The sequence below is a fragment of the Anneissia japonica genome, unplaced genomic scaffold (assembly GCF_011630105.1).
Source record: "Anneissia japonica isolate Jap-2015-1 unplaced genomic scaffold, ASM1163010v1 scaffold1949_len687591_cov173, whole genome shotgun sequence".
NCBI classification, from domain to species: Eukaryota; Metazoa; Echinodermata; class Crinoidea; order Comatulida; family Comatulidae; genus Anneissia; species Anneissia japonica.
Genome location: NW_022754854.1, coordinates 402,733 through 416,640, shown reverse-complemented (window position 1 = coordinate 416,640; position 13,908 = coordinate 402,733). Strand labels below are relative to the sequence as shown.

The 13,908-nt window shown below is 32.7% G+C and overlaps 1 protein-coding gene across 1 annotated transcript in view; it reads right to left on the bottom strand.

Moving 5' to 3' along the window:
• LOC117123274 (hematopoietically-expressed homeobox protein HHEX homolog) overlaps positions 1 to 6,729 on the bottom strand; it is an 11,713-nt gene extending 4,984 nt beyond the window's left edge. Inside the window, exons 1-2 of the mRNA XM_033269132.1 lie at positions 6,130 to 6,729; positions 271 to 455 (exon numbers count right to left, since the gene is read on the bottom strand). Coding sequence (XP_033125023.1) covers positions 271 to 455; positions 6,130 to 6,601 — 657 coding nt within the window. The 5' untranslated portion in view covers positions 6,602 to 6,729. The remainder of the gene's footprint in view (positions 1 to 270; positions 456 to 6,129) is intronic.
• Positions 6,730 to 13,908: the final 7,179 nt, after the last annotated feature.

The following is a 13,908-nucleotide window of genomic DNA, read 5'->3' as shown; positions in this document are numbered from 1 at the left end:
CTTAACGTGTCTCTACATACGGAAAAAACCCTGGGTTCAAATCCCGTTTGGGTTTTTTTGTCTCAAACAATTTACTAAGAAAGTACCAGGAATTTGGATTGAAAGCTCAAACTTAACGGTGAGAGAAGGAGAACAGTGTGTATATAATTCTTCAGACATCCATACAAGTTTCGGAGACAGAATTACAGCGACAAGAAACAGTTGCCTAAAGTTTAAGTACACAACATAATTTGTTTGATTATTCATCGATAATTTGTCGTTTGTCATTACCTGTCTTTCGCTGAGCTGCAGTAGTTTTGCTAACTTTTTCCGTTCTGGTGGAGACAAATACTTTTGGTTTTCAAATTTCTTCTCCAATTCCATAGTCTGGTCGTTTGAGAATCTGACCTGACCACCCTTCCTCTTGTGCAGGGGTCTCTGTATGAACGGATTCCATAAGAAGGGTTTCCCTGGTACTGTTAAGTAAAATGAAAGATGATACAGTGATGCAATTACTGTAATAGCAACTGCAGCAGCACTGGAGCAACAACAGCAACAGCAATAATAACAACAACAGTAACAATAACAATAATAATAATAATAATAATAATAATAATAATAATAATAATAGTAATAATAATAATAATAATAATAATAATAATGTTTTATACTAAAAATCACAATAATAATCATAATTCAATCGGCCTGGCGTTAAAACCGGTACTATTACTATTGATACATATGTGCCCACAACGCTAGTCCTCAACATTAAAAAAAATACATTGTATCATTACCAATAAATACAAAAACATGGCAATATTATTATAATTATAACATATTTTGTAATTGAAACATATTTAAATCGAAAGTATTGTTGTAGTGTGTTCGATGTGTTTCAATCTAGTAATAAAGGTAATATTTACTATTATATCGGTCATTTAATCAAAGATGAAAGCGATTTAACCCATTCAATTTTTACTTGATTATAGTCAAAAGCATTTCAGAAGCCTTGTTACGTTTTTTAAAATATATTTTCACTTTCTGATATTTTTGTAGCTTGACGGTTCAAACCCTAAAATAACGGAATCATTGAAATTGAATAAAATGAATGTAATATTTACTATTATATCGATAATTAAATCAAAGATGAAAGCGATTTAACCCATTCAATTTTTACTTGATTATAGTCAAAAGCATTTCAGAAGCCTTGTTACGTTTTTAAAGAATTAATTTTCACTTTCTGGTATTTTTGTAGCTTGACGGCTCAAAACCTAAAATAATGGAACCACTGAAATTGAATATAATGAAGGTAATATTTACTATTATATCGGTAATTAAATCAAAGATGAAAGCGATTTCATCATTTGATTTTTAGGCTTTTTTTAATTGAATTTCATTTTCTGGTATTTTTGTAGCCTAACGGTTCATAACCTAAAGTAGGCCTAAGTTGCGGAACCATTGGAATTGTAAACAATTCCTCTATGTATATTTGAGGAGGTAATAAAGGTAATACATAATGGGATATGATATGTATATCATTTAATAGGATAATAGATTCATCTCTGTGGATTTGGCTGGGCATTTAAAAGTACTTGAGTGCTTTAGTAAAGAAAAAAAAAGTAGTTTCTTAACTCCATGATCAAACTCCATAATAGATTACCATAGGCTTAATTGTTTCAGCGAAGTCTATCGTGGTTCCGTGCGTGGCAATCGTGCAAGTTCACAAAACAGTTTACCTGGCCACAAGGTATGTGTTAGGACTATAATATCTGAGTGGTAAAAATCCAGAGCACACTAAGTGTAGTCTAAATAGCCTACATATTTTATACTGACACGAATACAATACAACCAACAAAAGAAAGTTTGCAATATGAGACATGTCAATCTGTCTGTAACGAATCCAAAACAAATAAGGCCTAAGTATGGCTAATTTTGTCATCCCACTGCAGTACACATTATAATAAACTGTATTTATCCCCACATGTTCTGTCGATTGGACACACTTCCACTGTGTTGTGTTGTATTGTTGGGTGGTGAGCTTTCCATAGAGGTTTCTCTCTTATATTAACCACACTTGGACCATCGTTTAACCGTGACAACATACACTGAATAAAACGATTTTTTCGTTGAAGGAATATATGCTTGATACGATTATAACATCGTGTTCCTACTTAAGCATTGTTATTATTATTTATCCATTTGTTACATTGTGTTATATACAGTGCTAAGCAGCATACCTAATTTGAATATTATTATTATTATTATATATATATATATATATATATATATATATATAATTTTAATAGCCTGTATATACTGTATATAATCCTATAGGCCTATATATTTAAATCATTAGTTTTGCACTTGTAAATAGTCCATAAATGGTAGAAACAGTACGGTACTGTTGTACTCTTTTATAATTGTATCTGTTTGTCATTATTATCGAAATAAATGTTATCTGAATCTGAATCTTTATTTGAGCGTTGTAGGCCCTACCTATCATGATTAATTTGTTTACATATGAGTAGTTTTGCACTTGTGATAGTCTATAGATTATAGAAACATTACCGTACTCTTGTTCCCTTATTTGAGCACTGTATTGTATCTTAATATTATGCTTAAATGCAACAATATATTGTTGCTTCTAGGTACATTTTTATTGTACTGTTTTAAGTAAATATTTGATAGTCCTTGAAAATAGGCCTCTTTTTTTAATAAATCAATAAAATACTAGTGAATCTACGTGATATACACGAATATACTTAACGGTTCCTAAATGCATCATGTTGAAATTTAACAGATGGTGATATGCTACTGCTGGTAGTCGTAAGTTAAGTTTGTGGTTTAGGGTCTAAGATACCTATTCTTTGCTATGGCTTTGGATATTTTGCACTTTTCCTGGTGATGGTATTAAACTAAAGATGACACCGCAATTCACTGAACTTCCAAAGTGCCAGAACGGGTTCATTGTACAGTTGCTAATCTTATGGTAACTCTTTCCCATACTGATAGCTTTTACCGACATCCTGGGCCTGGAGAAAAGACAACCATCGACCAAGAGGTGTGGAAATGTTTCCTGTCAAGGGAGAAGAACGGAAACACTAGGGCGCAGCTGGTGAAGTTGCTTAGCTTGTTGCAAGCCAAATGGACCTAGCTGATAAGATGCATCAACTAACTAAGACAGGAAACTATAAAACACGTCTTAATCCACAAGATTACAGACACAATACATTAAATAAGCTTATTCAATAACCAATATGGACATGAATAGCTGGAATAGGGAAATCATATGCATTATGTGAGTTATATTTATTTTGTTAGAGAACGTTTACCAATGAAGATTAAACATTATTTATGAGATTCTGAGTCAATGAACGAGGCACCTATATTGTTGCTATCATCTGCGGTAGCTGCAAAGTTTGTCAAGGCAGGCGATCGTATAAGTTGAATCTCTGGTCATAGCGCAAATGGGATTGCTAGATATCCTCACGACATCCTGAATAAGATAGCTATTGTTGTCTTGTTGAAATCAATATAGTTTGTATATAAGTCATTAAGGTACCCCACTTAACCACTCAATGATTATTTGATTCATATTGTATCGAGTTTAATCGCTTACTATTAGTTCGCTCAATGAATCGTGTGATGATTAAGTACAAAGTGAAACGTAATCTAGCTCCTAACCAGATTGGTCTATTGAAAATTAAACGAAAACTTTCTTTGCACTTTTCCCGCCACTTTTCTTGCATGATAATATTCTCTACTATTTATATTCCAATACAATGCAAATACCCTGTTTGTAGAGTTGTCGCGATACAGATCATCGCTACCAACACATCATTGTAATTAGCATTAGTATTCCTCTCTTCTTTCGCATCATCTTAACAACATAGTTTGTTTTCTTAAATTTTGTAAAATCGATATTTTTTTAATGAGCCAAATCGTTTATTATTGTTTGATCCTATATTATTATCCTCTTAACAATGTAAATACTGTGTACAAGTTTATGTGCCTACAACTGAGATAATGAAAACACGGTTTGTCAAAAAGTTGCAACGAAATTCCTGAACTCTCAATGGAAATAATGATATAAGTACTGTGTCATTTCTCCTTTGTTTAACTTTGTAGGCTTGTTTTAAATAATTATAAGGAAGCCACCATAGAATATTTTAATGAGAGGAAGCACAGTCCTTGTGCGGTTCGTTGTCACAAAGGATTCGCAACAACAAAAACTAGGGGCCTACTATAAAAGCCGGTTTCACTTAAACATAGTTTTATAGTGAAAAATCTATGTAGTATATATATATATATTATATATATATATATATATATATATATATATGTATGTATGTATATATATATATAGGTTAATTCAAATAGCGGTGAAAAATAATGAATATACAGATTACTGGATAGTTAAACAAATACGAACGATAAAGAAGACAATAATAAGTCTGGAGTAATGAATAATAAAATTAATAATGAAATAATAATATTTAAATAGTTATTTTACATAGCTTTAAACTTAAAACAACAAATTTACAGACAAATAAAATAGGTCTACCATTTTAGCTGGTGTAAAAAGTCTGTAAAAAAAGAAAAAGAAAATATTTTCCTCATTGTAAGTTTATAACTTATTTGGATTATTTTTAATGAAATGTTTTAATTAACTTTTGAGAAGTTTTTAAGACTTTGTCATAGTGTATATTAAACTTAACGAATGAACTTAAGTTATGTTCACTGAAATGGATGATATCATTTTGCGCCCAGATGACTCATTGGTTCTTTGACAATAGGGCCAACATTGCCAAACAATGCCATCTTATAAAGTCATAATCGGCCAGTATATTATTTTTTTCTTTTCTAAAAAAATAAGCAAAATATGCAAGAAACAATAAAACAAGTATTACCGTATACACGGAAGTAGTTAAATAATTTTAACTTATTTCATTTATTCGATTGGCAGGTTCACTCGTTATTAAATTCAGATTAAGAAATATCTGAAGAGAATGCGATTTATATTATAATGTTATGCAGTTTTAAAACAACTATATTGACATGATTACTTTTATAGATATACAAATTTAAGTATTCATACGTAATATGCATCCTCATTAATTATTTTGTGGAGGAAATTTTCTCAGCAAATATGTCAAAATTAAGTACTATATAAGTAGATTTTGTTGTAGTGCACTAGCAATAAAATTATGATTGATTGTTTATGTAGTCCTACCTTTTCGGATGTTGATTCCATTCAAAAGGGATATTGCATTTAACATCAACAATTGAATAATCCTTCTTTAAACAATGGAGTTTTATTGTAAACAAACGGATTGTTGAGATATGTATAGCAATGCTCTAAAATCTCTACAACTCACAATAGAGCATTCAGGCAAATATGCAAATTTAAAAATTAGGCCTACTAGTGTTTTATAGCTTATTAATATAATATTAGGACTACATAAAGTAACGATTTGGTAAAGAAATTACCCCCGAAGGTATAACATTCAATTTGACATTTATTAATCTACAAAGTAACAGTAGAAGGAAAGAAACAGCCATGGTTTTTGGGCAGCCTCTGTAAATAATTACAAAAAAATAAACATTATTAATATTAATAACAAGAGAAATTAAAAGTTCAGAGACGTGTTGATATTTATAACACATTATGTTGAAAGCGGCAATCGTTGAAACGATAGTGAAACTTGTCACACGACTTGGCCTAGTGTGAACATTTATAGGGCCTACTCAGACTCTCGTAAGATCAAGTGATGTTTGTTTTTTGTTTTAACCAAATGAGGAAATACGAAGTTAAACGTTGTTGTCCAATACGGGTTGTTACGGATGATAGCGGCGTATAGTGACACCGTGGAGGAATTAGTTACTGTTAAAAACAATGATCCACAAAATTTACCCACGCAGCTTTGGAGAACGTGGTACAGTGTATTTTCATTAACCAAATATATAATAATCTTTTCATTATCGTTAGCTGTTATCATTTTACTCGTATAATTTCGTTATGAACCTGCAAAAATGTATTATCACCCCTCAGTGTGATAGTAAGACAACTTAGTGGCAAACTTTATCAAAAGATGCAATTATAGAAAAAATAATATAAATAATTATTAAGCTAAAACAGCTACTGCTTACCTTTATTATATGGATCATGAATATCCCGGATTGATTGAGGGTGGTAATCTGTTCGATGATATGGGTACAGGGGGCTTGAAAATCCGTTGTTATAACTTAACGGTGAGGGTGACGTCAGTGCTTGAGGGGGTGCACTTAAAGCTGGTGAGGGTAACGATGGTTCGTAATAAGAATTTCTTTGGCAACTATTCTGATACGATATTCCTCCGGTGTTGGAGTAACTGCCATTGAAGTTGGCACTTGGCGGTAACGTAGGAGTTGGTCTTGCAGGGCCTAGGTTGTAGGCCTGTCGTCCTAGAATATTGTCTATATAAAACGGCGTGTGTCCTACCGATTGATGGTGTGTAGCTTGTGCGATACTCGCTGGTTGCACGGGGGTAGGGGCGACGATCGAAGAGCAAGCGGGATTCATCATGAGGGCCCCGCCACATGCTGCCGTCACGCTAGGTGACGGGTAAGGAATCGCCGACATTGCAAGCCTAAAAAATATAAAACCTGAATGGTGAATTTAAACTTATAAACACAATTAGTCTCGTTGTTGAGTTGACCAAAACTGTTTGACCAGTCTCTTCGAAGTCAACTTTATGTTTGAGAATAGGCATATCTTAGCAAGAGACTAATCAAATACTATGAGAGGCGTGGCTAAAACTGAAATGTAATTAATATGCATGTCAGCAGGGAACAAATCGCCATCCGGCAACTGGTTAATCTTTTAGAAGTTTGGTGACCACGTGATTGCGTGCTAGTCCAAATATGGTTATAATCTCCGCCCACTTGTTGCTAGCACCGACCTTGGTTTTCAAGACTCAGAAAATGTTAGCAATCTCTGATAATTGAGGGGAACGAGCTAACAATGATAAATAAACAAACATACAAAATGCCAATAGAAAGGCAAATAGCAATTTGGATTGAGTATTTTATCTTGGAAAGTGTTTCTGTAGAAACGCAATATCGAATACTTGTGACGCGAATTATAAAACAGTTTGACGCGGTTTAAACTAAACTGTTCTCAGTGTTGTTGCAGACATTTGATGAGCTGATACATAGGCATATTAAAATTTAAATAAATAAATAAATAAATATTTGGCTTGCTTACTTTGTATATTTAAACAAGCCATTATCTTTCAACAGAGTTTACCATTTCTATAGGCTACTTGCGTCTGAAACCCTTAAATTGACTGATACCGGTGTAAGTGGTCACTTTAATTATTTTTTGTAGCGTAAAACAGTCTGTAAAGCTGGTTCTCCACTAGGCGAATTTATTCGCGCGAATCAAAGCGTCGGTTTGCTTCCCGAGCTCTGATTGGTTGCGCATTATTACGCTTCGCAAGGAATGTGAATGCGCATGCGCAATAACCGACGCTTTCGATTCGCGCGGATAAATTCGCCTAGTGGAAAACCGGCTTAAAGACCTGTCCAGACGATAAAATTGTATTTGACAAAAAAAAAAAAGAGACATGCCTAAATACGGTTGTGATGACATCACATCATGACCATATATAGGCACATCATGACTATATATAGGCACATCATGACCATATATAGGCACATCATGACTACATATCGACTGACAACAGATTAAATCTGCAAACATTGAATTGTTTATATTTCTTATTTGAAGTTGATAAATTATGTGATCGTTTTCATTGAACAATTCAATGTATTAATTGAATAAATATTGCTTTTCTAATTTTTTCAACCACATCTTTAACAAGCACTTTGAATTTACCTTTACGGAGCGTCAATGGACCTTTCCGCTAAGCTCCGCCCCTTGGATATTGTTGCTAAGGTCCCACAAGAAGGCAGTGTTAAAACATACGCGAACACGTGCGTTTGTGGGACAACACGTGTGTTTGTAAGACGCGCGTGCATTTCTAGCGCTGTTCTGATTAGTCAGTTGTTAAGTTTGATTGACACTCCGGAAATGTCTATTAAACTTAACAAGAGACCAAGCAGAACGTGTTATTCAAAATAGGCAGCAATGCGCGCATTTCCCATAAACGCGCAAATTTTACGTACGGTACGTACACTTCGCTGTCGTTTTATAAGCGGAAAGGTACATTGTCATCAAGAGATGAGGATTATGCACATTGATAAATCATGAGAGAACACATTTTGTAATTAGTACATCTGCCGAATTATTTTATTGAACTCATTACATATTAATATTGTTACCATAATTATTAGTCATATTTCCCTAAGTTATTTTGGGTTTACTTTGTAAGATAATTTAGCCTTGTAAACCACTGGTTTATAACTTCAAGTATGAAAATCGTTAATTTTATGAGCAAGTATGTATATTTCAGCAATTAATTGATTAGGCCTATTAGAAGAAATATATACCACTTTTGCAGATAGGCTACATGATATTAATAATAGTAATATGCCTAATAATAACAGTATAGTAATAATAATAATAATAATAATAATAATAATGCCTAAATAATTATAATAAATCTAACGATATAAATACAATAATATAATAACAATAACATTAATAATATACTAATAACAATTAAAAAAAATAAATGAAAAGTATATCAATAATGATAATAATAATAATAATAATAGGGCTTAATAATATTAACAGTAACAACAATATTAACAGTAACAATAATAAACAATAAACAATAGGATGATAATGATAATGACAGGTCCGTCGTTATGCTTTTTACATAGGCCTAGACATATGCCTATTTTATTCAATGTATATTAATAATAATAATAATAATAATAATAATAATAATAATAATAATAATAATAATAATAATAGTTCGGAATCGGGTTGTTTTTGTTCTGAGAAAATCATGAGATATTTGGCCGGTTAGGAAAGGCATTGGGCTTTGAAGTGTGACTTTACAATCAAGCTTCAGTTCATTCGGTATAAAAATATATTTTTATTATTCATTATTTTATAATTTTATTTTAATGTATAAGTTATTATGTCAATCTTTCTGGATCTTTATTTATTTTTTCTTTTAAATTTTTTCCATGTTAACCTATTTATATGCATCTTTGAGTGAGATGATCAATTAAACATAGGCCTAGGCCTATTAACAATTCAATTCAATCATTCAAGTCAAACATTAACAATTTAATTCAAACATTAACATCAAAAATTAAGCTCGTTTCATAGGCCTACATGAGTTAAATATGCTATAAACTATATAGGCCGAGTTGGCCTAATAAATGCAAACGAAAAAGAAAACAGTAAATCATCTAATCACACAGTATCAAAGATTAGAAATGTAAACACGGAAATTTTGATTACTTTGAAGTATCAGTTAATTAACTTATTAATAATAAATTGGTTTGTATTACCGGTATCAGTAATACAATATTAAAAAAAAAGAAATAAAGGTGATTTAAAATGATATCTACAATGACGATAACATTGTTGTTGGTGCGTAGACCTTTGTTAATATTCTAATAGTACCAGTAAAGTTCCAACTTTGAACCATGTTTAGAATTATATATAAGTATTAAAAAAACTAAACATGACACAGGGCCGCGAAATCTATGCCTAACATTATGTTGCGCCGCTGTTACTATCACTCATTCGGTTGTTATGTGAAATGGAATCTTATTTAACTACGGAAAATGTTAATTATACCTCAATTTAAACTCGTGTCATCAAAGATTAGGGGGTTGGTTTGAACGCTTATCTATACGACCTGCCAGCAAACACAGGACATGCGAAGGAACTCGATGTTATAATACACTGCAATAGAAAATCACTAAGTAAACTATTGCATAAATCTTCCTGTTTAAAAGATAAAATCTATTGTGTTATTTCTGTCAATGATGATTTGACGGACGGAGGAAGGAGGGAAATGATACCTTTAGTTATATGGTTCGTGATACGATAAAACCAATGAGATTTTAAAAAGGAAGCATTGGGTATTCGAATGTATAGCGGAAATTTGCGATTTCTGATAGGAACACCGCGCGAAAATAGAAGCACCAGTGGCCTGCCCTTGAAAAAAGTTTTCCCATTTGTCGATGATGGCGGATCATCTCATTCAACTGTAGTGGATTTATTTCTTACCAACTAATCAACACAGAATTACTTCCTACGACTAAATTGAATAGTTATAATCTTTAGAACTTATTTTCCTCCTTGTAATGTTTTTATTCCGTCACCAAGGGCCTTTAATGGGGGTTTTCCGAAGCTGGGCTTGAAAGTTCTTATGCGCAAACAGGGTAGCGTAAGCTAACAGGAAAGAAACGTAGTTTGGCCTTGAAGAACGACTTAGCAACGCGCTATATTGTCGCCTAGGCTCTGATTCAAACAGGATATATTGGCGGCAATTGGCGGCTATTCAGCAATTATTACTAAGCTTCCAATCATTGAAACCCTGGAGACAGTCAGCACAAGCCATGACAACCAGTCCTCCAAGTCAAAACGGACTCCATGACTACGTAGAAATTAGCGCCACTCCCTGGCTAATTCTAGGCTCTCACGCACAGCCCGTTGAGGGAGGTAAAACACTGGACTTCTGGGTCTCATATGACGTTTCCTTCAGCTAAAAAGTCAGGAGTTCCATTGGCGACAGTAGGGCTGGAATAAAGCCTTGAGAAGCATGAACTAGAGCCTCTTCGATCAGTACATAAAGAGGGAAAAGTGCAAAGAACGAGTCAAGGAGATATATAGAAATGCAACTCATTCTAATTCATGATCAGCGAGTATGATTAATAGCTATTTCTCAATAGGCTAATGTTATGTCGCCAAAGCGTCAAAACCGAGAAATTATCTGTACAACTTCTTCTGGGATGTAATTGGTGTATACACGCTACGTCCGATATGTACGTGGAAAATTCGCCAGTAATGGGGCATCTGCTTATTATCGCGTGAGTGTATAGCATCATACTACTATTCGTTTCAAACTTTAATTCCCAGAAGACCGTTCGAGACATGATTATAGTAACTAGACTGTACGAGATGAAATTCATCGAATAGTGTCGTTCATCTGACAGTACATCCAAGAATGTCATAAAAACAATTTCTGTCAAGATTAGTTTGCAAACAATAATAAGGTCCTTAAAACTTGTGTCAAACCCGCCTAATCAATTGACCCGAGGCGCTTTTTTAGTTTCTCTTCCTGCATTTTTTTTCTTTTTTTGCGGAAATTTTGTATTATAAAGCCATATTAATAAATATTCAAATCATCATTTAAAAGAGTTTCACAATCACAACATCAGAAACCTCAATATTAATAGGCTAATACGCCTATAGAGGGGTAACGTAATTGATAAATATAAATTGCTATACAGTTGCTATACATGTCATTCTCTCGGGCCGGCAGAGGGTAGTATAATTTGTATCCTTAAGACATGCTACGTCTGGGGAGGGTCCACGATTGGATCTTCTGGGGCCAAGATTTATAACCCTCTACGAAACAACACTAAAACATTTTTAAAAAATCTTTGCTTTTTTTTTATATTTTAAAGCTTGAATTTTAGATTCTGTTTGTTTTATTCTGTTTTCTTGGAATTTTAATTTTATTTTATACATCTACTAACGGTGTTTATAGAGGACTCTGAGTGGGACATTCTGGATAAATAATAATAAAGAAAGAAAGAAAGAAAGATATATTATTCACGTCATCTCATAAATTAACATAATTAGGCTATTATATGTCATGAATATTTAATAGATTTTACCATACGATGTTTCTTTTGCTTTGTTTACATATCGGGATGAATGATTAGGTAAACAATATTCAAGATTTAGATTGTGTGCTGATTTTGGTTTTAACTGTCAATGCTGATTGACGTACGTCAGTATTACCGATTCATGAAGATAGCAAGCTAATACGTATTTTATTAACACTTCCTTCATTTAGATTTTCATCGTGTGTTAAGAGTCACTTCATTAATAGAAACCAGGAAACGCTTCGTATGGTTGTGGTAGGGCAATTGGAAGAGAACAAGAAATATCGGTTGGAGCCGTAAAAACCTGTTGATTAGCTGCTGCCGTATGACCTATTCATTGTGATGAATGATGGGACAGTAATAATAACCCGTCTCCTTCATTTTAATTCAACATGCTCTCAATATGCTACATTATTGACTATCAATAAATATCAAAGAAAATAAAATCATGTTTTATCTCTATCATAATTAACGGTTATTAACGTTAAAATTATCCATTGCAGATTGTATTGCAATAATTAATCAACTGGAATTATTTCTAATCTGAGTTTTTAATGTTTATCAGTCAGGCTCTGCTGACGTGGGAGAGCAGGTAGAGTTTGCACAGGAAAAATTGTGGCGGAAACAGCTCCTTCTCTTGGCATTCGTGCGTGACGCTACAAGCACTGCTCATAATTAGGCGAATCATGCACAGATAACATTATTGTTTCGACAAGTTCACTATTAGAAACATACGTTTAAAATTATCCCTCTCCTGTGTCGCATTGTGGATGATTGCCGACTTCACGACGTAGCCGAATTCTTTATAAGAGCATCAACAGTTAACCTATAGAGGAGAAGATCTGTGTTTTCAACATCAAAGCTGTTACTGTCAATATTTATATTAATAGGCATATGTAGTATAAATACCTCTTTAACTTTCAAACTTTATATAAAAACATATATTATATATACAGGCATATATATATATATATATTTAATTTTATATATATATATATATATATATATATAATTTTATTTTATTTTTATTTATGGTATTCATTTCGGCAAGAAACAACAATACAAAATCAGCAGCTGTTTTTCAATTTAATGGCAAGTTGTTTTTTAACTTTTATAGGCGTTTTATAAGTTTTATTGCATATTATTATTATCATTATTATTATTATTATTATTATTATTATTGTTGTTGTTGTTGTTGTTGTTGTTGTTGTTGTTGTTATTATTATTATTATTATAGCGTACAGGCCTTATACACTAATAATCATACTACTTTTCATGTTAAATCTCGTTTCTGTAGCTTAAATTATGATAGTTATGCCCACCCCTTACATTTTGTTGCTGGGTCCCACACAAACCGATAGCGTAAACGTACTGTACGTAAATATATGTGTTTGTGGGGCAAGATTGTTAAAGTTTGTTCTGGGACAATCGCGTATTCCTGGCGATTTTTTGATTGGTCAATTGTTAATTGTTTGATTGACACTCAGAAAGGTCCATTGTCGGGTGCGCGTAAATTAAAATGTTAACCAGCCAACAAAAATATAGGTCGTCAGTTTGCGATCAGTACAGTTTTAGCATCACCACCAACAAAGCCATCACAAAAGTTGATTGGTTGTCAATGTACAAAACCGCTTATTCATACTTCAAAATTTACAGGGATTTATCAGCTGAAGTTTTATTTTTGTAAGAACTCAATTTTATCTTGACATCTAAACTGACCAATATACGTTTTTGTAATGCTGGGTAGAATCATGACGTAAGCAAACTAGTTGACCAACCTGACGCCATTTCTGTCCCCTGTGGGACTAAGGCCTTCACAAAAACTACACTATCATTATAATTGTCCAACAAAAAATTTAATAAAAATGCTATTAGGCCTATTTGTTTTCTGTGATTACACATGATAAATACATAATCGACTTAAACATTTTGTCAGATAATGAAATACATTTTATAGGCATTTTTGGGCTATAGTAGGCTACTACAAGAATATTATAGGCTTAGGCCTATATATCTTTTAAAGGTATACTGATTGTCGTGAGCTGAAAACATGAACAAATTGAATTCAATATTTGAGTAGTCTTTTTCTATATATTTTAAGTAGTATAATCAGATATATATATA